The 24,765-nt window shown below is 37.1% G+C and overlaps 1 protein-coding gene across 1 annotated transcript in view; it reads right to left on the bottom strand.

Annotated features, from left to right (window-relative positions):
- NXPH1 (neurexophilin 1) overlaps window positions 1-24,765 on the bottom strand; it is a 433,900-nt gene that overhangs the window by 22,167 nt on the left and 386,968 nt on the right. The window contains exon 18 of the mRNA XM_049093635.1: window positions 15,460-15,528. Coding sequence (XP_048949592.1) covers window positions 15,460-15,528 — 69 coding nt within the window. The remainder of the gene's footprint in view (window positions 1-15,459; window positions 15,529-24,765) is intronic.

Below are 24,765 nucleotides of genomic sequence, written 5' to 3'. Positions count from 1 at the left end.
GAATAAATTAAACTGGGTTAGAATGTCTAAGAGTTTTCAGATGAGTGCTTTATTCAAGTAGCACAGAGACATGTTAACTTTGAAATGAAACTCTAGTTAGGTAAATAACTTTTGTCAAGAAGCTATTGCTCAGGTGCTGCACAGCTCTAAGCCTACTTTATTAATATTGGTTTGCGATCTTCAGTACGGGTGCAGAAAGGAATTTTAAATGCAATTAAAGCTGAGCTACAAGGCCACACAACTACGTTTTAATCAAAAGCTGAGTTCAAGCCTGCTTTACATATAATATGTGCAAAGAAAGATCCCTTTTTCACATTAAGTATGACTGTATAAATACTCTATTTTGAGAGAGGGCAAGTGCATTTCAAGGAGAACTGCAAAGGAAGAACAGTGCCACATCATAAGGAATGATAGAAGCACCTAAAGAAATATTGTGTTAGGAATATATTAATATACTATTAAATATTAATAGTTATGACTTTTTAAACTCTGATCAAGCCAAAATGAATGTGTAGATATGTGTGTAGATATGTGTCTATACATGCATATTAATATGGGTTTTGTATATACAGAGATACATGTATACAAACACACAATCCAATTTTTTAAAAACTTTATGGCTTAATATTTATTAGGGAATTCTGGAATCCATTAATCTCAAAGCCATTTAAAACTAGATGTAGGGCATCCCAGGTGGCTCAGCAGTTTAGCACCACTTTTGGCCCAGAGCGTGATCTGAAGACCCTGGATCAAGTCCCACGTGGGGCTCTGCATGGAGCCTGCGTCTCTCTCTGCCTGTGTCTCTGCCTCTCTCTCTCTCTTTCTGTCTCTCATGAATAAATAAATAAAATCTTTAAAAATAAATAAATAAAAATAAATAAAACTAGATGCAAGCATTGTAAAAAGCAAGATGACTGCCATTATTCAACCCTATTTACAAATAGTAGCATAAAAAGAGGGCAAGAATATGGAAAATTAGTATATGTGGAGGCATTCTTAATTCAAGAGCAAGGAAGTATCATCCTCTAGGAAATGTTTTTTTGCTCCTTTAGGAGCCTATGGAGGGAGAAAAGAAAGAGGGAGAAAGATGTAGGAATAGCACAACTTGAATATAAGAAGAAATGACTGGATTTTCCTCTCTTTCTTAAATAAATAAATAAATCTTTTTTAAAAAGTCAGGGGGCACCTGGGTGGCTCAGTCGGTTATGCATCCAACCTTTGATTTCGTTTCAGGTCATGATATCAGGGTCCTGGATAGACCCCCAGTCGGGCTGGCTCAGGCTCAGCCCTGAATAGGCTTGGGATTCTCCTGCCCTCTTCCACCGCCCTCCCCCACTCACGCACCAACGTGCCATCTCGCGCGCTGTCTCTCCCAAATAAATAAATCTTTAAAAAATGGCTGCATTTTCAATCATACTCAATCAGCTACTTGGCATGTCAAATGGGTAACAAGTGTACATGAGGATGGGTGCTGGGGCAACAGGACGTGCCTGGAGGCCTTCTGCTGTGCTCGTGAACTCTTTAGATGCTGGATCTTAAGGTGGTGAGGAAATTATCCTGGAGGAAGGGCAAGAAACCAGAGTGGCCAGAGAGCCCAGCACAGTAGTGGGGTGGGGTGGAGTGGGATGGAGTGACATGCCAATGGCTCCGGCAGTGGTTATTTACCAACTAATACAAAAGTATTTAAATATTTTAACATTGGTGCATACTATCTTAATATCCACCCTGTTTTTTTCATCAGTTATGAAAAGGTTCATCAGCCTAGAATGCAAATATACCTCAAAACCCATTTAACTAAAAACTCCAAGGAATTCAGAATGGCTAAAGGGCAACAGAAAGCATAGAACCATACTTTCTTTTCTATGTGCCCTTTTGCAATGTATAGGTAGAATTACTTTGAATTATTGCTCTCTAAACAATAAATTGGATCAAAAGCCGTTGCACTTAATTATAAATTAAATTATAAGTTTTCTAAGTAAATATTTTTGTTAAACTGACCTTTTTATGAGATTATGAAACAATGCTGGTGGGTTTTTTTTTTCTTTCTTTCTTTCTTGATCCATTAATCCTAATCCCCAAATCTAGGGTTTGGAAGTAGATTAGCTAAATTCTGTTCTCTAGCACTTTTTACACAAAGCAGTATAGATCAAAGTTATATTCAGCGTCACCCTGAATGGCCAATGACATGAGAGGGCTTCCAGATGTTTTGGGGTGTATGATATAGAAAAGAGGATGCTGAAATTCACCTGATGCTCATATTGCTTTACTACTATGAGGAAAGTTTTAAAGAATAATCTCATGTGTTTTGTTTTTTGAACACCTGGAGATGCCAGTTCTTTCTTTCCATCTTCACCACATGAATCCCCATCAGTGCTCAGCACCACAAGGAACCATAATCTTAATATGCATATAGCAACCACATTATATGTGCCCAGTGCTAAATTTTCTAATCAGGATTTCAAGTCCCAGTAATGCTTTCTAATTTGAGGACACATCTCCCTTCATCTCTCACCTCAACTAACTACTGCCATTTCCCACCCCACCCCTATAGCCTTATTGTATTATGATTACAAGTCTTCCATTTTCCTGATCTGGAATGTTCTCTCAAAGGCTCTTACCTATTCTGGGTTACTTTCTTTTTCACAACCCCAGTTGGCTTTAAATCAGGACTCTATAATAAACTTCCCAAATCACTTTATTTGGAATTAATAAACAATAACTTTGGCACTTTTGCCTTCTCATAATTGATTATAGCAGCCTTAAAAGAAACCTGTCGCAAAAGTTAGAGAGCCACGAGGTCAAATTCTGATTCTGCTACTGTGTAACTGTGAGCAAGATGAGATGGCCAACCCTGAGCTACAGACTCATCTGAAATATTAGGGATGCTAATAATATAATCGACAAAGCTAATAAGAGAAGAAAATGAGATGATGTTTGTGAAATGTCTAGAAAGAATGGTTATTTGATTCAGAGCTGTTACTATCTTAAGGGTTTTTTTAAGGTTTTAGTTTAATCTTTTAATTTGTGCTTTTCCTCTTGCCCTCATTCTATTGCAGTCTTTCCAAGAGCAGATCAGTCATCTATTTCTCCATATCTTCCCAGGGTACAGAGGAAAGAACTCTCTATTTAGTGGGCATGCTACCAATACCGACTAACTTTTCAAAGAAATTTGAACCATTCATTTGTCTGAGTAGTTGATTTACTTTACTATCTTAGAGTGTTATGAAAATGTGGCAATATTAAATCTGATGAGATTATGACAGTTGCTGACACAAAGATTTATCATCTAGATGAATAAATATTTAATGCATGTTTAATTCAAGAAAACAGCCTTATAAAAATATTGGATATTTTTCTAGAAGAGAGAGAGAGACAATTGATCCTGAAATTAAACATACTGAATTCAACATTGATTTAGGGACATATACTTAGTCATATTCACTGTCCTTCTAAACATACAGATGCTTGAATCCAGTACCTAATGGGCAATACCAGTGCTACAGTCACATTAGTACACATTGCCAAATCAAACCCCCTCTCTTATCTCTCTTTTGGCAAAGGACAATCTTGAGCCTTCAGAAAAAAAAATACAAAAACAAAAACAAAAATGATCAATCAGAATCTCTGCTTGATAAGCCAGAAAGTAAATGGCAGATAAAATAAACATAATTGTTTCACAACTGAAAGGTATTCAAACCAATATCCGTGACCCCAGCCCTTCTCTGCTCTTTTCTACCTTCCATACTATAACCATATTATTCTTCCCAAAATATGCTTTCAACATGCCTACTGTCTACTAAAAAAAAGTCAATGGTTTCCTAATCTATGTAAGATATTACCTAGCCTGGCATTCAAGTTCCTCAAGGATCAGACTCCTATCTACTAGCCCCATTCCCTATTATCATTAAAACATATCCTCAGTTCTTCTCAGTTCATTCTCAACCCCTTCTTGAATTCAAGTCTTTGTTCATTTTGCAAAAATATGCATCCCCCACCACACATATGAACCCCCCCAACCCATACCTATGTATGCTTTCATGCTCTACACAACACTCCCCCATGCCTCTCCAAAACATGCAAACAATTCAGGCTCAGCAGCAGTTTTGCCTCCTACCATGAATCATGCCAGGTAATGTTGATCTCTCTTTTTCTGAACATACATATAGGCCTTGATGATACCAGTTATCTGACATTTAACCTAACACTGCTTATGCAACAAAATAAGTTGTTTCTCTGTGTGTGTATGTGTATGTGTGTTTTTCTTTCTTTCTTTTTTAGTGTGTATGTCCTATATTTCCAACCAGATTATGAGCTTCTAAAGGGAAAAGTTGCTGCCTTTACTTCAGCTTCCATGCCTGCCTCAGTGCTAGGTTCATAGGAAGGATACAGTAAATCCTTTGATGAAAAATCATACTATTTTTCACAAATAAATATATTTAACCCACTGCTAGACTAGCAATACAATAATAGGTGACTGATTTCAAAGTGAAAACAGAGAAAAGGCAAGGAAACCGAATATACAAACATCTAGAAGTCTACTGGGGTCAATAAATAGGTACATCAATAAAGTTTTGGCTTACATCTCTAGGTGTATTGGGTATCTAGGTCACGTATATACAGTCATTATTTAGACATGATTCATTCTTCAGTTTTCCTTTTACTAGGAATACGCCTGGGATATGACTTGAAAGTTATTTTGCTTTATCTAAATTTAAAACTACTGAATATAGAGATGTAGCAGAAGGACACAGGAAATACAATTTATTTTCCATAGAATACAGTATCCTTGCATTATCACAAAACCACGTTTGACATGCTTCATTCAATAACCATGTAGGTAAACCTGAAAAGATTTATGTGCTAGGTAGTTGATCACACTTGGCCTTCAATGCCATTTGATTAACAGGTTTCACCTTGAGACTGTTTTACTGAAAAGGAACTCAAGATTTAATTCCCCAATCCTATATAAATATGCCTTTTTAAAATGTAAAAAGCGAATTGTAGAAAAAGGTTAATGAACCTCACACACTAATAAACCACCCTCCCCACTTTACAAGGAAACTTGATTAAAAGATGAAAATCCACCTCAAGACTTCCAGATAGGCAAGGAGGCCCATTTGCCCCAACTGCCTGGAGACATTTTAACAGCATGCACTTGGAGCTTTTAATGAAAATCAGGTTGAACAGTGTGGTATCAGGAAGCTGCCCAACCCGCCTGTCTGCCAGAATAAACTGTTCAACTTATAGTGCCCCACCTCTTCTAATCAAGAGCTGAAACACCCCCACGAAGTCTCAGAACTGTTCTTAAAACCAGTGCTGATCCTTAAGAAGAAGGTTTTAAAAACATCAATACAGCCACTGCTTAATTATTCTATTCTGTTCATAGGGCAAAGAAGATTCTTTTCTGACCCCTGCAGTGATTAATTTATGCCCTGAAGCATAAGATTTGATTACTCCTCTCTTAGCATGTATAACGTGCAAGCTGTATTACTGGTCATAAAATTATTCAGCCACCATAGTTGGTTCAATGGCCTCCTGAGGCAGTAAGTTCAACTATTTGGCTGCCTGCTGGTAGAGATATATAGCCTGACATTAGCTCAGAATTTACCTGCTATTTGTTTTATCAGTACATGTTTGATGTAAATGATTTCTAAATTCTTAGAAAACTATTGTACCCAGTTAAAAAAAGGAGTAGAAAAATAATTTGTCTATGAAAGACTTAAACACTGATAGTCACCAGTGTGCTCATGAAATGGGAGGTTTTAATTGAAGTGAATGTTCTGATTTAGTCAGAAATCTTTTGGGTTTTCCACTCTTGTTTAAAATCTTTATAAAACATATTAGTTCGTGTTTCTGGCTCAGTAAGTACAGTATAGTGTGCTGAGCATAATTAATACTTCTCTGATAACTGTAACCCCCAGAGTGCCTTCAAGATCTTCATAGTGAACATTAATTACGATGCTCAGAAGAGTAGATAGCAAAGAGGGAGTGGTCTAGGTTTGCAATATTCAAATCATATTACAAATCCTGGAAATATTTAGGCTGCTTATGTTGGTTTTATTTCTTAATATTTTACCTCACTCCACAAAATATTTGAGGCACCCAATATACCACATAACAATTTTTTAATTGAAAGTACTGAGGCAAAAGGAAAACGTAGATAATGTACAAATGAACAAGCAAAACATTAAGAAAAGTACTTTCAAAAAAGCCTGCCATATAGTACTCAACAGATGTAATATGAGCTATAAGATGTGGCTAAGGCAAAGAAAAATGGGATAAATGGGATAAACTACAACATTTACAATATTCAAAAAATTGAAAACAACTATTAACAACAACAACAAAAACACTTGTTTGGAGAAATAGTTTTCTTTTCCCTTGACTGTGTGTATTCATCATAATAATTTTATTATTTTATAATAAATTTTATGTTAAAATAATTTTATGAGACATCTAATATAAAGGATGGGTGATGTTGTCTAGTGCTTCTCAGGCTTTCATCTGGGATCTGATCAAAAGGCAAATTCTGACAATACATCTATAGTTAGGGCCTGTGGGATCCCTGGGTGGTGCAGCGGTTTGGCGCCTGCCTTTGGCCCAGGGCGTGATCCTGGAGATCCGGGATCGAATCCCACATCGGGCTCCCGGTGCATGGAGCCTGCTTCTCCCTCTGCCTGTGTCTCTGCCTCTCTCTCTCTCACTGTGTGCCTATCATAAATAAAAAAAAAAAAAATTAAAAAAAAATCATTTAAAAAAAAATATAGTTAGGGCCTGTGATTCTGAATTTCTTTTTTTAAACGATTATTTATTTATTCATAAGAGACACAGAAAGAGAGTCAGAGACATAGTCAGAGGGAGAAGCAGGCGGTCTGTGGTGAGCCTGATACAGGATTTGATCCCAGGACCCCGGGATCACAACCTGAGCTAAAGGCAGATGCTCAACCACTGAGCCACCCAGGCGTCCCTGATTCTGAATTTTTAATAAGCTCTTGGGTAATGTCAATGCTGCTGGTCCTTGGACAATATGTTGAGTAGTAGGATATATAGAATATCAAGGATATTCTTGGTAGCAATCTATCAATAATGAACTTAATTTCCTATAGTATCCCCCATGGTATGCTGAGAGTATGACATCAGTGCAATAAGTGAATTCTGCAAAAGTGATTTTATGAAGTGGCCTATAAAAACATGCATTGAGGCATACATATATCTCTATTTAATGTCCACTTTGGCCCAAAGGCAAAATTTAAAACACCTAGACAAAGGGTATCCTTCTTTATGTCAGTGGAAGAACTTAATAGGCATTAAGTTCCTCATATCTGATATTTTTTTCTGAATGAAGAAAAGAATTAAGAATTCTTCATAGACTATGATTTGCTTCTTTGTTACTATAGTGGTTCAAAATATAGGACAAATTCTTTGTAATAGTGTGTTATAAATGTTTTCCATTTTAAATTAATCCCATGTAAAATTTGCATATTCATATATATGAATGCCTAATAAATTATTTAAAGATTTATGTTTTCTATCGAAGCAAAGTTTCAAGCATTGATCATCTTCAAAAGAAAAACAAAAAAGCTTTTATCTGCAATATTTAAGCAATTATTTTAAATTATGCAAAAATAATACATAGAAAAAAATTTAAGTTAATTGATTCTATATTATAATGTATTTCTTTTTTGATGTAATCCATGAAACAATAGAATTACTAAGTTAAAAGTACCCTCATTTTAGAAAAGAAGGAATTGGAGCTTGGGAGCTTAAATAAATGACTTTGCCAAGGTCACACAGCTAACAAATCCCAGAGTTGGCCTTTGACTATAAGACCAATGTTTGTCTCTCATATGTCACATTGCTTTACTATCATTAATTAAATTGACCTATAGACCCCAATATCATAGAATTGTCCATAGAATACAGTATCCTTGCATTATCACAAAACCACATTTGACATGCTTTCAGTAAAGATTCAATATAATGGTAAAAGAGAAAAAATGGAAAGAGAAGCATATCCTATTCACTCACTGAGTATGTATTGAGAACCATTAACATGCTAGCCATTGATCTAGAAGCAAAAGGGCAGTATGCAGTAATGGACAGGATTGCCCACTCCTCATTGGATATACAGTTTAGTAAAGATAAACATGCATTTATTATGCGTTCTTGTAATACAGCCTGAGGAGTACTATGCTACAAAGACATATAAAGCATTGTCTGAAATTAAAGGAGGTGATACTTGAGATGGATTTTGAATGTTAGATATATTTTGGTCAATAGAATAGAGAAGGTGGACCTTCCAGGGGCACAAAGGTATGGAAAAGCATACAATATTGAGTAATGCCAAATAGGTTCTTTCTAACAATAAGAAATATGGAATGGTTCATAGTGAAGAGCTACAGAGAGATGGAAATCAATGATTCATGCAAGTTTCTAGCTTAAATAGTAAAAGCCAACCTAACAGAGTTAATAAGTCATTAAAACACCTTAACGATGAGTGGATAAAGAAGATGTGGTTTATGTATACAATGGAATATTACTCAGCCATTAGAAACGACAAATACCCACCATTTGCTTCAACGTGCATGGAACTGGAGGGTATTATGCTGAGTGAAGTAAGCCAGTTGGAGAAGGACAAACATTATATGTTCTCATTCATGTGGGGAATATAAATAATAGTGAAAGGGAATATAAGGGAAGGGAGAAGAAATGTGTGGGAAATATCAGAAAGGGAGACAGAACGTAAAGACTGCTAACTCTGGGAAACGAACTAGGGGTGGTAGAAGGGGAGGAGGGCGGGGGGTGGGAGTGATTGGGTGACGGGCACTGGGGGTTATTCTGTATGTTGGTAAATTAAACACCAATAAAAAATAAATAAATAAATAAATAATAAAATAAAAAAAAATAAAACATCTTAACGTTTAGATAATTAAAGAAGATCAAATATAATCGACCTGCCCCTGGATGAGTCTTCCCCTCTCCAAATGGGAATGATGCCATATTGAGGACATAGTGTTGACCTTTGTGGTTATCAGGTTAGTCATTCAGGACTGGTAGTAATCAGACCAGTTTTTGTAAGGGGATGCCTATGTTGTTGAGTCCAGGAACAGTCTCTATTTCTGTGGCCCTGACCATTGTCTTACAGGCCCACTAAGCAGGAATGAAAGTGGATGAAAAAAGAAGCAAACTGTCCATCAAAGTAGGGGTCATCTTATCCATATGATTACTCAGAGCTGGTTCTCTGGTAGATGCCCTTTGTTGAATATTCACATAGAACACAAGCATCTTCACACTATGACCTCCCCAAGATCATCAATTTACCTCAACCAAGTTGAGCACTCTTCAGCACTCTTCAAATAGGCATAAGAAATTCCCCTACAAAGCCTTAATTATACAATGAAAGGGGAGAGGTAATGTAGTAGGAATATATGCAGTGTAAGTCTGAGACACCTGCATATGCCTCTTGTATCTGCTTAAGCCTGATCTCAAACTTAGGTTTTAATGAACGATAAATCATAACTGCTCATGCTTAACTGAATAACTAGACGTCTGTCTTCTGGGAACTGTTTTTCAGAAAGATATCTGCATAAGTAGACACTGCTTTGTTCCAAACCCTGGCAATAATAACTGCAATTCTCCTATAGAGGTTTGTCAGAAGTTCCACAAACATCTCTATTTTCCAGATACAACAAATATTATTGGATCTGATGGCTCATTAAGCTCAAGCAGGAGAGCATTTTGCACTGTTGTGCTACTAACTGCAGAGCCTTTTCTTGCTTCATTTTGAGTTACTCAATAAATATGGTAGAGCAGCTTATTTGTGGTATATGCTATCTCCCAAATCCAAATTAGCCAACCAAACTTTGTACCACCATAATCTTTCAGAATTAAATTAAGGCAGAGAGAAGGAGTGCTGACACACCCTAAGGCAAGACTACAAAGATGCACTGTTGATCATAATTAAGTAAAAGCACACTGTTGCTGGTGATCTTTGCAAATTGTTATACAGAAAAAAGCACTTTTTAGATCAATAGCTTTGTACCAGGTCCAAAGGACTGTGTTGATTTGCTTCAGTAAAGAAACCACATCTGGAACCACAGCTGCAAGTGGAATCACTGCCTGATTACATTTAAGATAATCTACAGTAATTCTCTAAGATGCATCCATCTTCTCCAAAGTCCAACCAAGTGAATTAAATGAAGACACAATGGAAATCACCACCACTGCATATTTCAAGTTTTTTATATTGGCATCAATCTGCAGTCTTCCCAAGGATGCAGTACTGCTTCAGGTTCACCATCCTGGCAGAGATGGAAAGTTCTAGAAACTTACACATGCCCTTTATGCCAGAATAACCCTCAACTCAGGGGCATCTGGGTGGCTCAGTCAGTTAAGCATCCAACTTTTGATTTTGGCTTGGGTCATCATCTCAGGATCGTGGGATCAAGCCCTGCAATAGATTTCAAGCTCAGCATGGAGTATCCTTGTCCCTTTCCCTCTGCTCCTCCTCCCCTCCCCACTCTCTCTCCCTCTCTCTCTTAAATAAATAAATTAAAATCTTAAAAAATAAATAAAAATAAAAAAGGATAACCTTCACTTTATGAGTCGGGGACCAATGTGAAACTTGACAGTTTCCATGTAAGTGTGTTCCAATTATACACAGATATTAAGACAATACTCACAGAATGGTTTTATGAACCCACTGAGAGGTTAAGATTTGTCTAAAATCATCTTTGTTACTGAAGTACTGAGACTTCAGGCAGGTTCACATAAACCTGCAGGTACATCCTAAAATATTGTACCTTAAATGCCTTTTTTGCTTCATCCTAGTCCCATCCCTATGTCACTTGAGCCATATCTCTATTTTGACTGGTGGACTGCATTATCACTTTGGGTCCCCATGTTTAGCATACATTTAGAGAACATGTTAGTAATTTCCAAAAATTCTGGGTATTTTCCTCTTCCAAGTACATAGTTGCCCTGGTTAGTGGCTATAGGTTCCTTTGGAGAAAGCTTGGAGAAAGATTAAGCATATACTTTGGCAATATTTCAGGGTTCATTTTTAGGAGGACTTGGCCTCTAGATCTGTTAACTGTCTTAGTCTGGAATCTTGGTGACATATCAGGACTTCTCTTGTGGTGACTCAAGTCAAGTTTCTAGCCAATAGACCTAAAGTTTTGTCTCCTTACAGTTTAAACAATATTTAAAAAGAAGTCTATAATCTTTTACTCCTATAGATACCATAATAATTATTTATAATCAAAATATTCATGCAGGAAAAAATACTCAATACCAATTTGCTTCCTCTGCCTTCCACTAATTCTGACAAAGGCCCTGCCACCTGGACCTTTCCCTCTTCAGAATTCCAACATTCTCATTAAATTCAGGAAGCCTATCTCAATACCAGCATTTCCCGTGATGCTTCCTGGCTTATAGAAGACAATGATCTCAGAAGTATCCTACCTGTTAATGTATTCTCAATGCCTAAATTAAGGAATGTCCTTTGGGGTCTCCCTGGGAATATAGTGTACATGTGTGGCAGTGGTGGGAAAGAGAGACAGCTTGTGACAATCACATAGGATAATCTACTGCAAAATATCTACTTCCATATGCTTTTTAAAATTTATTTGTTTGTTTGTTTATTTATTTATGAGATATAGAGAGGCAGAAACAAAGGCAGAGGGAGAAGCAGTCTCCCTGTGGGGAGCCCAATGCGGGACTTGATGCCAGGATCACTTGATGCCAGGATCATTTGATGCCAGGATCACAATATAAGCCAAAGGCAGATGCTCAACCACTGAGCCACCTGGGTGTCCCAACTTCTATACTTTTGATTCCTTTCTTATTACTATGCCACAGCAGTTGTGGAATTCTGACTTCACTGAATGTAGAGTACCATTAAGTCAAAGTTTCAGTCACTTAACCAGTTTTATAGAACCACTTCCAACTGCACAAATTAAAACACTATATCATGACTTTCTACCAAGTTTACCATATCAATAAATTCAGCCTTATCCAGTTATAAGTTTTTCCTCTCAGTCAAAAACTCTTAGGAACTATTCAATATAAATTAGCAAAATCTTACAATTACTCTGAAATATAAGCTCTCTTATCCTGGATGAGACTTTATACTTGTTCCCATGGAATATTCTGAAAGCTGATTCTAGTGATAGGTCTGAAGACAATAAGAGATGTTTGGGATGGGTCTTGGGAACAATGGACAACCCCTTACACATGGCAAATGCCCTAAGCTAACTAATTGCAGGAACATCAAGCATGGGAATCCTACTGTAATTTTAGGTCTGTTTTTAGTGAGGGTAACTCTAAAGCATAAAGAAATGAAATCTTTGGGGGCTCTTTTGAGAGGGTTTTCTGTAATGGTGATTTGAAATAAAGGTTTAAAGACACCACTTTGTTGTTTTCTTCCTTTAAGCTTCCCAGTGTAGCCATAAAAAGCCCTTCCACCCCAGTCTTTGTACTCTTCATCATTGCCATACAAGTCAAGTTCAGTTTCCATTTGATCCCCCCAATACATTATTTCACTAGATACTTCTTTTCAATCAATCACAATAATAGTTTAATTAATTGTGTGCCACTGCATACCATAAGCAAGGAGGTCAGCACTACTTTCAAGACAAATGTATTAAAAAAACAGTGCCCAAGTATCATCTTTGAGAGTGTGTTTCCAGGACCACTCTGGTAGTAGGTATGCTGTCATGCATCAGGTTGTCAGGAAAACCAAAACCAAACCAAGTATTTCAACAGAGAGCAGATAGCATGGGAAACTGATTTCACAGGTATTAGTGAACTAAAAAAAAAAAAAGCACAAAAGGAATAACAAAGTAGCATGGACATAATTATAAAGAATAGTTACCACCTCAGAGGTTAGAAAAATAGAAGGGACCTAGAAGCTGATAGAAGGGACCCAGAGCTCTGAATAGAGGTACTGGTAGTTCTGGGGAGATATAATGGATGAGGCCAGTCTAAGAAGGCCAAAAGAAGCTTCCATTCAACTATTGCTAGATGTATGTTTCAGGAACAGCAGGCGGAATATTGTTCTCCTAACATCCATCTACCGGCAAAACCTAACAAGAAGCCATTGGTAAAGAACAAGGACTCTGCAGTCCTGGCCCCTTGCCACAAATCAGAGTATGGGAAGGTACTTTAGAGCCAAGAGACAACAGCTTGATAACCAATATATTTTTAGCTGAAGAAATCAAAACCACAGAAAAATTACAAGAGGTCAGGAACTAGGTTTTAATTTCAGCCACATCCCTAATGGGCTGTAAGAATTTTAGCAGGTAATTTCACCTTTCCGAGCCTCAGTTTCATTTAAAAAAAAATCACTATAACAATACCACCCATGCCTTCCCGGCAGGAGGCATAATGTAGGCGCAAGCACTCTGAATAAGTATAGAGTACTATATAATCATAAGCTTGTCTCACTATTATTATCCATACTAAATGGAGCCAGGAAAATAATAGATGAATGAAACTCATAGATAATCTTAAAATCTTCAGTTAGACGGCTTTATATTCTTTTTCATCTAACCAGTCTTTACAGGACACATGTAAAATAGCTCAATAAGCTCCATGTCTAGCCTTTTACGGAGTTGATAATGTGAATCCAAGGACAGGACCAGGGAGAATGAGAGAATATCAGGAGCTTTAGCTAATTCTCCAAGTGAATGGAGAGTTTGAGTAACTGAAACATGTTTACCAACTAGTTACACATAACCTGCTCCTCCTGAAAACTGAATTTGAAAAAATAACTACTGCCTATACAAATAGTAAAAATTATAGTAAATAGTAGGCCAATATAAAACAAATAACAAAGTTCAGAATACAAAGGATTTTGCTTTTATTTTTGTTTCGTTTTACATTGAGGTCATGAATAATTATTTGGAAAGGAAGTTAATAGATATATCAGTACATTTGATTTAATAATGTTGCAAGTTAAAAAAAAAACACACAGAATTTGGGTGGCACAGTCGGTTGAGCATCCAACTCTTGGCTTCAGCTCAGGTCATGATCTCAGGTCATGATCTTAGGGTCTTGAGTTCGAACCTCCTGTCAGGCCTGGGCTCAGCATGGAATCTGCTTAAGACTTTCTCTCCCTCTCCCTCTGCCCCTCCGCCCCACACTCCTGCTCTCCCTCTCTCTCTCTCTAAAATAAATAAATAAATCTTTAAAAAAAAGAAAAAGAAAAACCACAAAATTAAATAATGAATACTATAGCATTTACTGATACCTATATGAGACTTTTGGGTAATTGCCCATAAATCAGAGTTTCATTCTAGACTAGACAGGATTAACAGACTTGATTGCTATTATTTTAGAGTTTTGAATGAAAATGAATTCAAAATTAAAATCAAGAATCTCTCTAAACAAAAAAAAAATCTCTCTAAACATATATGAGCACTTATTTAGCCAACAAATAATGATTATCTTCTTCGAGACAAATGCTAGGTTGTCAGGATACAAAAATGAGGAAGAGCTCCAATATCTACACTAGTGCTGAGATGAAATGTGAGAACAATGAACTCTACTTGAAGGTTCTAGGAAAGGATTCTCAAATATGACATTTAAACTGAATCTCAAAAAAACTGAAATCAAGTTTGCTATTTAGAAGGCAGTAAAAAGGCAGTGAAGAAAAAGTCAGCCATGTCACAAAGGCAGATGGTCATGAAAGGCAGCAACATACTAGGTGGACAATAAAAAGTACTGCATTGTGTGGGACTTGAGGATGCAAGAGTAGGAACAGAGGGTGCAGCAGCCAAAGGAGATGAAACTGGAGAAGCCAGAATCAATGCATGAAGGGATATGCTATAATGGTGAGGACTTTGGACTTGATTCAGTTGGAAGCAGGATCCCAACGACATCTTTAATAGGGAACTGAAATAGGGGATTTATCTAATTATTGGAGCATGTGACAGCTTTGATACTCAAATAGAAAGTGAATTTTATTGGAAAGAAACTGAGGTTGAGAACTATTGCTGTCGTCCAGGCAATAGATGGCAAGGACCCATGTGCAAAGCTGCAGAAGTGAGAATAAAGGAGAGGAATCTGATCTGGAGATGTTCCTTATATATATCAATAGGCTATGCATGTGAAAGAGGAAAGTCTGGAAGAGAATTCTGAGGTTTTGATATTGGGAGAGTAAGAGTTGAGAGAGTGGAAAAATCTTCCATTCAAATTGAGCAGGAGTCAGCAAACTTTTTTCTGTAAATGGCCAGATAACTCAGGCTATTTTAAGCCTCTGAAAGCCAGACGGTCTTCATCATAACTACTCAGTTCTGCTATTGTGGCACAAAAGTAGCTACAGGCAACACATGAACAAGTGTGGCTGTGTTCCAGTAAGACATTTTTACGGACACCAAAATTCGAATTTCATCTAATTTTCACATGTCATGAAATATTTTTTTCATTTTCTCTTAAATATGTAAAAACTATTCTTACCTTTCTGTAAGGCCATGTAAGAACAGGCAGTAGGCTAGATTTGGCCCAAGGACCATAATTTGTCAGCCTCTACAACAGAGAAAACATGGGAAGGAATAGCATTCAGGTTGAGTTTAAGGTGGGACATCCAGGTAAGAGTGTCCAGAGACAGGTGTCCGGGTATGGACCTCAGTAAAGGGAACTGTTCCAAATGCTCTAGAAACTGTTCTTCATGGTTATGAAGAACCAAAATTATGTGAGAAGACAAATACAATAGAGAAATGAAGACCATATCCTACCCTAATGCTGCTTGTAAAGTACTTTTTAATTGCAGGTAAAGCAACATTTGAGGATTTTATATTATCAAACCCAGACACTTATCTCTATAATAGGCAGTTAGAAGCCAAGGCCAAAGAGCTAGAGCATTTATGACAGAACTTATAAAAGTAATGAAAGATGATAGAGTACAGGAACTGTCCAAGAAGCAAATAATGTTTCATCCTTTAAGGGTGAAAGACAAAAATGAAGCTGGATTTAATTTTAGAAGAGGAATTTCATTTGTTACTTGTCTAAAACACTGGTGCAATAGATAAATAGAAGTCATAGAAACCTCCTTCTTTGGCAATATGTAACACTACTCTGCAATATAATGCTTGTTAAGTAACATTCAAACCACTTATAAATGATCCTAAATAGGAATGGTTTACAATTCAATTTGATAAAAAAAGGATTACAGTGTCTCTGGTGCCTCACTGGGACAGCTTTTGGGCATGTGCTGCCCTGCTTTTCACAGTCAGAGTCATGAAAAGTAAATTTATCTTGAGGTCGCACCTCTTATTTGGTCGAGGCGCAGTATCTCTGGTCCACACTGGATTTTTAACAGATGAAATATTTCCTAAACCAAGTAATTTGATTCTGTGGAGATAGTAACCACAGGCAGTGTAATTAATTTCTTTTATATCTTCAACACAGTAAGAAAGTGGATCTTTCCTTTCTATCCATAAGACAAAGCCAGACACAAATCACCATGAAGAGCAAGGTGCAACGTGGAGATTAAGAAATCTCCTACGATGTTGTGGATCTGAGCTATTCATCGCCTCACAATAAAAGTGAAATGTTAAAAATCAATCTTTTAATATCATGTCAATTTCCAATGCAAAGTGGCCCAAACAAAAGAAGACATATTACGTATTTTAACTTACATTTCCCCTTTGTCAAAACTATCAAAAAATTATTTGATATAGTAACAAAATATGGTTGATATATTTATAGCAACTGTTTTTCTAAAATGTTGCAAATTCTTACATTAAAATTAAAATGCTTTGGTGATAGTCCCTAGAAGTATGGTCACAAAAGTGTTATGTCTGTTCAAAATTACTTTTCTACATGACAATTACTGCCAAGTTAATTCCTTCTCAGTTATTCTTCTACAGAGTAATAATATTGTTGATATTGACACTTAAAGAACATTTTACCAGGTGAATTTCTACAAAGGGAAAATCAGAGATGAAAACTGAACAGATTTTCTAGTAAAACAAGTATTCTAAAATTTTAAAGTAAAAATCTGTATGCGTTTTCTATTTGTAGTAGTCGTGAAGCACTTACCTAACCAATAAGAAATAAGCTTGTGATAAGAGGAAGATAATTAAAAACAAATAGAAACTATTTTCAAGTTTAAATTAGAAACCATGATAAAACCCAGTGTTTTGTACAAGCTATCCCAACAAGAAGTGGGAAAAAAAGCCAAAATCAGGCAAAATCAGATTTATTCTTCACATAATAGACACAATAATTATTATATATGTTCTTAACATCCAAATTTAACTATTTTAACAACTAAGTTGGCTAAATTAACAATTTTATTACCAGTAGAGGGATAACTTTAAAATATTTTTCTTGGGGATCCCTGGGTGGCGCAGCGGTTTGGCGCCTGCCTTTGGCCCAGGGCGCGATCCTGGAGACCCAGGATCGAATCCCACATCGGGCTCCCGGTGCGTGGAGCCTGCTTCTCCCTCTGCCTGTGTCTCTGCCTCTCTCTCTCTCTCTCTCTCTCTCTCTGTGACTATCATAAATAAATAAATAAATAAATAAATAAATAAATAAATAATAAAATATTTTTCTTGGGCCAAGAATTTAAGTGGAATACTCTACTACAGAGTATTTCAGAAATAAACTTCTGAAAATAAATCCTTACACTGATGGGTATGGCAATGAATATGGGCTTTGGAACAGTCTGAGATGGGTTCAAAATCAGTATCTGTAGCCAAATAGCTATCTGTTTCTGGGCAAATTGCATTAACCTAAGAGATTATCAGGTCTAAATCTATCTGGCTTAACATCAGTCATCACCAGAAATATGTTATCCATCATTACCTAGATCTGTGGTTCTCAATTTATCACATTAGTGGTTCCCTTTATATAACAATAGCTCAGCACTCTGAAATAAATTCATAGATATTGTAACCTACACATTTTTCAAAAAATCAGTATAGTGTTCCATAAGATGTACTTCAATAGGTAAATGTATGGATACTACTAGTTTCCAAGACATGTTGGTATCAGCTGCTTATACCTATAGAAAGAACCATCAACAAGATGACACAAATGCAGGTAGATATAGGTGTGAGTTACTGACCACTTAAATACCATGAAGGCACTGCCGTCAATGACTTGATTTTCCAAGCTACTGAACTGCTGTTGGCAGAGTTCTAAACAAAACAAGGACAGTATTTCCTTAAATACACACAAACTTACATTCCTAGAAAATTTAATGTAGACTAAAACTATGCACAAATGATATGTAAATATATAAATTTATGTTTCTATAATTATAAGTAGATCCTTCACCCCTATGACTCTCTAGTTGGGTGTTCAAAGATCATACAAAACATAGGTGAGAAAATTTGTGACTGCAGAACTCACTCATACATTGCAAGACATCTAATATCCCCAGCTCCAATTACCTTCTAGTAAGTTTTTCCCTCCTCCTCTACTCTTCCTCCCTGCACCACCTTCTACCCATCAATTTTTTATATAACAGCCAGAGTAATCCTTTTAAAAATGTTAATCACACTGCGTTACTTGGGCTAAACTCACCAATGACTTCCTGTCACACTCAGAATCTCCAAATGCTTTTGCCTGACCTTGAGATCCTAAGTGATCCCTCCCAAGTCCAATCTCTGTGACCTCATTTCTACTGGTGTCTTTCTTGCTTCCTGCTCCAGACACACTAGTTCTTTTAACTGATCTTAAAACTCATCAAACTTAGTCCAGACATGGGGCTTTTATCTGCAGTTTATCTGACCCTTTCTCTGACTCCTGTATCCTACTTGACTTCTTCACCTGGATGGTGAATTTCCCAAAATGGAGATTTGGTTAACTCTTTCAAATCATCATCCTCTCCCTCTTACCAAGTGGCATATCCAGTTGCTCAAGGTAAAATCTGACAATTAACTTCTTCTCCCAATATTCACCTAATAAATGAGTAGGTCCTTTTGACTTTACCTTTAAAATATATCCCAAATTTATCACAACCGCTGCTACTATTACTATCTGAGCCACTATCATCTCTTACCTGCAGCATTTCAGAGTCTCCCTAACTGCTCATGCTGATTCCATTCTTACCCTCTACAATGCTTTCTCCACACAGCATCCAGAGTGATCTTCAAAAAGATAAATCAGATCATGTCATTCCCTCTTTCAAGCTTTCCACTGACATCTTTCACACTTAGAATAGAACCCAAACTTTGGACACCACAGTCCACAAGGCTTCAACAATCTGATCACCTTGCCTCACCATTCACCTCTTCCACTCACTCTTTATGTCACTGGTCTTCTTTCCGGTGAAAGAACAAGACATACTCATTTCCATCCTAGGATTTTTACTCCATCATGGACCTATCTGTCATATAGGTCCTTATATGGCTGGCTTATCATTTAGATGTCATTTAAAATGTCACACCACCAGAGAGATCTTTCTTGACCTATCAGGTCTAAAGAGATGCCTATTTACTCCACCTCGCAATATCTTTATTTTAATCACAGAATTGATAAATATGTGACATTTTTAGTTTACTTATTTATTTATTATTATTATTTAATATTGAAGCTGGCACCATGCAAGTAAGAACATTGATGAAATTAGCCATAAGTCTGTACCCAATGCTTGAATTGTCATTAATCAGAGTGAACACTGAAGAAAGAAATCTGTTGAATGAATAAATTAATGAGTAACTCAGTACTCCAAACAGATTTTCCTGAAGAAAATTCCTTAATGTTATGATTTTCAAACTACAGGATGGCATCACCAGAAAACATGAGTTTGTTTGCCAAATAGCTCAAACCACTGGAAAATGCGGCATATCTTCCTAAAACATTGATTTTATGTGAAAGTAATTAAAAATACATTTATATGGGATCCCTGAGTGGCTCAGCGGTTTAGCACCTGCCTTTGGCCCAGGGCGTGATCCTGGAGATCCGGGATCAAGTCCCGTGTTGGGCTCCCTGCATGGAGCCTGCTTCTCCCTCTGCCTGTGTCTCTGTCTCTGTCTCTGTCTCTCTGTCTCTGTCTCTGTCTCTCTCTCTCTATGTCTATCATGAATAAATAAATAAAATCTTTTTAAAAAAATATACCTATATGAAAATAGATATGTAATGAATTAGATATACTACTTATATGAATTTTTAATATAAGATAAAAATTCTGGGGGTGCCTGGATGGCTCAGCAGTTAAGCATCTGCCTTTGGCTCAGGGTGTGATCCCAGAGTCCTGGGATCAAGTCCTACATTGGGCTCCTTGCATGGAGCCTGCTTCTCCCTCTGCCTGTGTCTCTGTCTCTCTCTCTCTCTCTCTCTCTCTGTCTCTCATGAATAAATAAATAAAATCTTAAAAAAAAAAGACAAAAATTCTGTGAAACTTCATGATTATAGCAATTGCTAAACACTATGATTCCAAATCCCCTGACATATGACGCTATTCTCCCCAGTTTTAAAGAATACACTGATGTAAAAAATAAAATTAGAAGTAAAGGAATGACTCCATGAACAATAATTGGAGCAAACAGTTGAGAATGGAAATTTTAATTTAGGCTCCATTTTAATTCTCTATTTTTAAAATACCACGAGAGGGACATCTGGGTGGCTCAGTGGTTGAGCATCTGCCTGTGGCTCAGGTCATGAACCCCAGGTCCTGGGATTGAGTCCCACATCAGGCCCCCCAGAAGGAGCCTGCTTCTCCCTCTGCCTACATCTCTGCCTCTCTCTGTGTCTCTCATGAATAAATAAATAAAATCTTTTAAAAAATAAAATAAAATGCCACCAGGGAGAGAAGCAGTTTCCTATGTGTTGGGTGATTTCCATTGTTCTGAATTTTAGATTTATGAGGGCTTTTTTCCCCCCTTAAAGAAAACCTTTGAGTGCTGCTACTTCCTGTCAGCGGCAGCAAATGTTAACTATGGCACCAAATATCTGTTGTTAAAGGTCAAGCTAGAAGACCAGGACCAAGACATATGCAAAACTCCTTAGTGAAGAAGGCCAAAGTGGCCTCACATCTACCTAATCCTAAGGAAACTAAGAGGTCATCAAATAGCAAAGCAGTTAAGTCTGGTGATGACAATCTGATAAGTAGGAATAAATAGGTGTCCAACAAGCATTTAGATCAGCAGTAAATTGTGACTTCCACTAAAACAATGATGACATCTAGGAAGAAAACATCATCACATTAATAATCTTGCTTCACAAACTGCATTCTATGATATAGTAAACAAAGCCTGGCATTGAAAACTATCTCTGTCAACGTCTAAGGGTGTGACTTTGACCAAAGTAGTGACCTCAGTTTCATCATCTGTGATTCAGAGATAATAATACCTAGCTCTTAAGAAGACTGGGAGGATAATATGAGACAGTTTAAACCACAGACCTAGCACCCACCAAGCCCTGAAATTGCAGCTATTATTGTTATAGAATAATGCAACTACTGTTACAAAAATTAAAAGTATCCTATTCTAATCTTAGATTTAATATAAAAGGAAGTTTGGTTTAATATTAGCAATGAATATTTCATGTTTTTTCTAGAAGAAATTGTTTTAATAAAAGTGGATACCCTAGTTCTGCCAGACATCCAAAATTATATCCAATACTTTAAAAAGTCTAAGCCACCTAATACTTGGTTTTAAACTAATAATGTATTCAGAGATTCTCTTTGCCAAGTGGACTGAATAATCAACACAATCCCAAATTCTGTCTTACAGTATTCATTTTTAACTTAGTTTAGCACTTATTTTATACTGTATTCTCATTTTCTTCAACTTTTTTTTTCATGTGTATATCTCTAAGAAGTTAGCAAGTTACCTGAAGGCAGAGGCTATTTTGTGACGCTTTATTATGAGTTTCCAGTTATACTGTGGTGAGGTATGGGTTGGCATATGGAGGGGAGTGAGATGAATTTCAGAAGTGTCTAACATTGATCAATTATAACATTATGAATTCCTCTCCTTTTTTCTTGTTAGAATGTACAATAATCGAATTATGAATCAAATATCACTCTATGAAGAAAATAAATGTTACTATAACTTGTTTAAGCAGGAACGAAATATTGAGGATTCCAAGTTCCATGGCTTCTCTAATTTGACATGGTGCTAAGGCTAGGTCCAGACTAAATTTTTAAAAGAGCTTTTTTCTCCACTATATTACAGGTTGAGAAAAGAAATCACAATCCCCCCCAAAATGTCATCCATTGTTTCCCCCAGCACCATCCTGCTGTGTTGTCTTTTGGGACATATAAAGCTCATTTTCCCAAAGAAAGCTGTGGTTCTTTGACAAGCTTACATGACATGGACAACAAAGGACAATTCAAACTTTCTCCAGGTGCATGTGATGGCACCTGAAACACAGAGACAACCCTCTACCTATGCTTGGGAGAGACTGGAACCATGAATGTTTTTCAACATTACGGGCATTTTCATAACCTGCAGTGTGAGGAAATGACCTACAGGAGTGCATCTGGTTTGCCCCAGAATGCTCCAGGAGTGACAACCCATCCTGAGTGTCCCCTCAATCAGGGCTTGCTGGTAGATTCATTGCATATTTAGTAAACAAGACATTGTTTGTTTGTCTGTTTTTTCAGAAAATCATTTTTACAAACTTAATATTGACTTGAACCGTCCTTCATACAGCACTAAGTTTTCCAAAGATATATATTTCCAATTACATATTGAATGACCTGACGATTAACAGTAACTATAAAAGGGGTGACCATGTATTTTGTTGTCCAAACTGGGACACTTTTGAGAGCAAAAAGAGAAATTATTGATAATTATTCCAAACAGAGAGGAAGAAATCATGTATTTATCTTATGAGAAAAATAGTTTAAAGCAGGCATATACTCATGTATGTGAACCTGAAGACTAAAATCTGAACGTTGCAGGAAGAAAAAGATTTTCCATGATGAAGGAAGAATAATAATGAGACACAAGAGTTGAAGGAAGGAAAATAGCAAAAAAGGAAATAATATTTTTCCTGGCTTGCTTTGGGCCAAGCTTTTAAACAATAAAAACTCCAACAACAATATGTAAAATAGTGATAATATGTTAGACAACAATCTGTGACATAGTTATTGGCCCTGTTTTTCAGATAAGGAAACCAATGTTAAAAAGATTAACTCTCTTACCAAAGATCCTTAGATAAAAAGTCAAGAATTGGATTCAAACAATGTGCCAGCTCATTCAGTTTTTTCCAAGGTTACTCTTGGAATTACAGCATTACATTTCCATTTTATGAATGAGGAAACTGAGACTCAGAGACAGGGTCCTGATGGCAAATTCACATATATTATGGGATGTGGATTCAAACTCAGGCCTGTGTGACTCTAAAGCCAGTGTTTTCCTACCAAAGTGTTGAGTGGGCTTTTGCTCAGAGACTAGGGCTTTGTTTGGTTGGTTTCAATTTTTGTTTTTTTGTTGTTGCTTGTTTTTGAGGGGACTGGGAAATGGAACTCTTCCCCTATTCTTGATTTGACTTTGCTAAGCTCCATTTTCACTCTAAACTTTTCCCTCCTTGCCTCTCACTTTTTTTTTTCTTTTTTTCTCTCTCTTTTCTCAGAGCTCCTTCTAATTATTTAATCAAGATGCCAGACCTGCCTTGTTGGAAACCTTAGCTTACTGGTAAGGAGCTTCAGTGACTTTTCCCTTATATCACTTACAGACTGTGTTTCATCCTAGGGTGATTTGTTCAAATCCTCCTTCTTTCCTATCCAATTCATTCAGCATGGGTCATCTCATCTCCAAAGAAACTTATGCCCCCAGCATCCCTTTCTGTCATACTTTTCCTTCTTTCAACTTGGCTTGAGAGGTTATCACTCTTCTCTAAACAGTATGAAAATCCATAAACTGTATGTGTACACAAATGATGCAGGGAGTTAGGCTAACATAAAGCTTCCTTCAATGGGAACAGATTGAAAGGCAATTATGGGCGATTTTCCTACAGTATTATATGAGAAAGTTTAAGTGGCAACATTCTAGATAAGAGACCAAGAAAACTAAGGAAGAATGTGGTTGTATAGCAAAGGCACATATAAATCCCTCTTGAGTTCTTACCGAGGAAGTCTTGTTCTAATAATCAGAAAGAAACAATCCTCAGATGCTAGTCATTGGCTATTATATTCATGTAGACTATATTCTAAAGGCAAATATCCACAAAAGAAGACTTTCCTCCATTCTGCCTACTTCCCTCCATCCCTGTCACCAGCACCCTACTGCAAACAACTGTCATCTCTCACTGGTGGCACAATAACTTCAGTGGTCTCCAGGCATCCACTCTGCTTCCTTATGGTGGTTAATTCTCCACCCAGCAGCCAGAGTATTTTTTAAATATGCTCATCAAATCATGTCACTCTCTTTTTTTTAAAATTTTTATTTATTTATGATAGTCACAGAGAGAGAGAGAGAGAGAGAGAGAGAGAGAGGCAGAGACATAGGCAGAGGGAGAAGCAGGCTCCATGCACCAGGAGCCCGACGTGGGATTCGATCCCGGGTCTCCAGGATGGCGCCCTGGGCCAAAGGCAGGCACCAAACCGCTGCGCCACCCAGGGATCCCTCATGTCACTCTCTTATGTAACCCCCTCCATTATACCCCAAAGCACTTAGAAAAAATCTGAACTCCTTTTACTGGCTACAAGCAGCAACAGGACATTGCAAGCCCTTTAACAACTTCTCCCTCTCGCCCACTACTATCCTTCTTCCAGTGTCTGGAATGTGCCAGCCTGGTTCTGGCCTCAGGGCCTGTGCGCTCACTATTCCTGTTGACTGGAATGGTATCTCCCCATCCCTGCTT

Source organism: Canis lupus, chromosome 14 (genome assembly GCF_003254725.2).
Source record: "Canis lupus dingo isolate Sandy chromosome 14, ASM325472v2, whole genome shotgun sequence".
Lineage (NCBI taxonomy): Eukaryota > Metazoa > Chordata > Mammalia > Carnivora > Canidae > Canis > Canis lupus.
The sequence above is the reverse complement of the archived record's forward strand: the minus strand, read 5'-3'. Positions and strand labels throughout refer to the sequence as shown.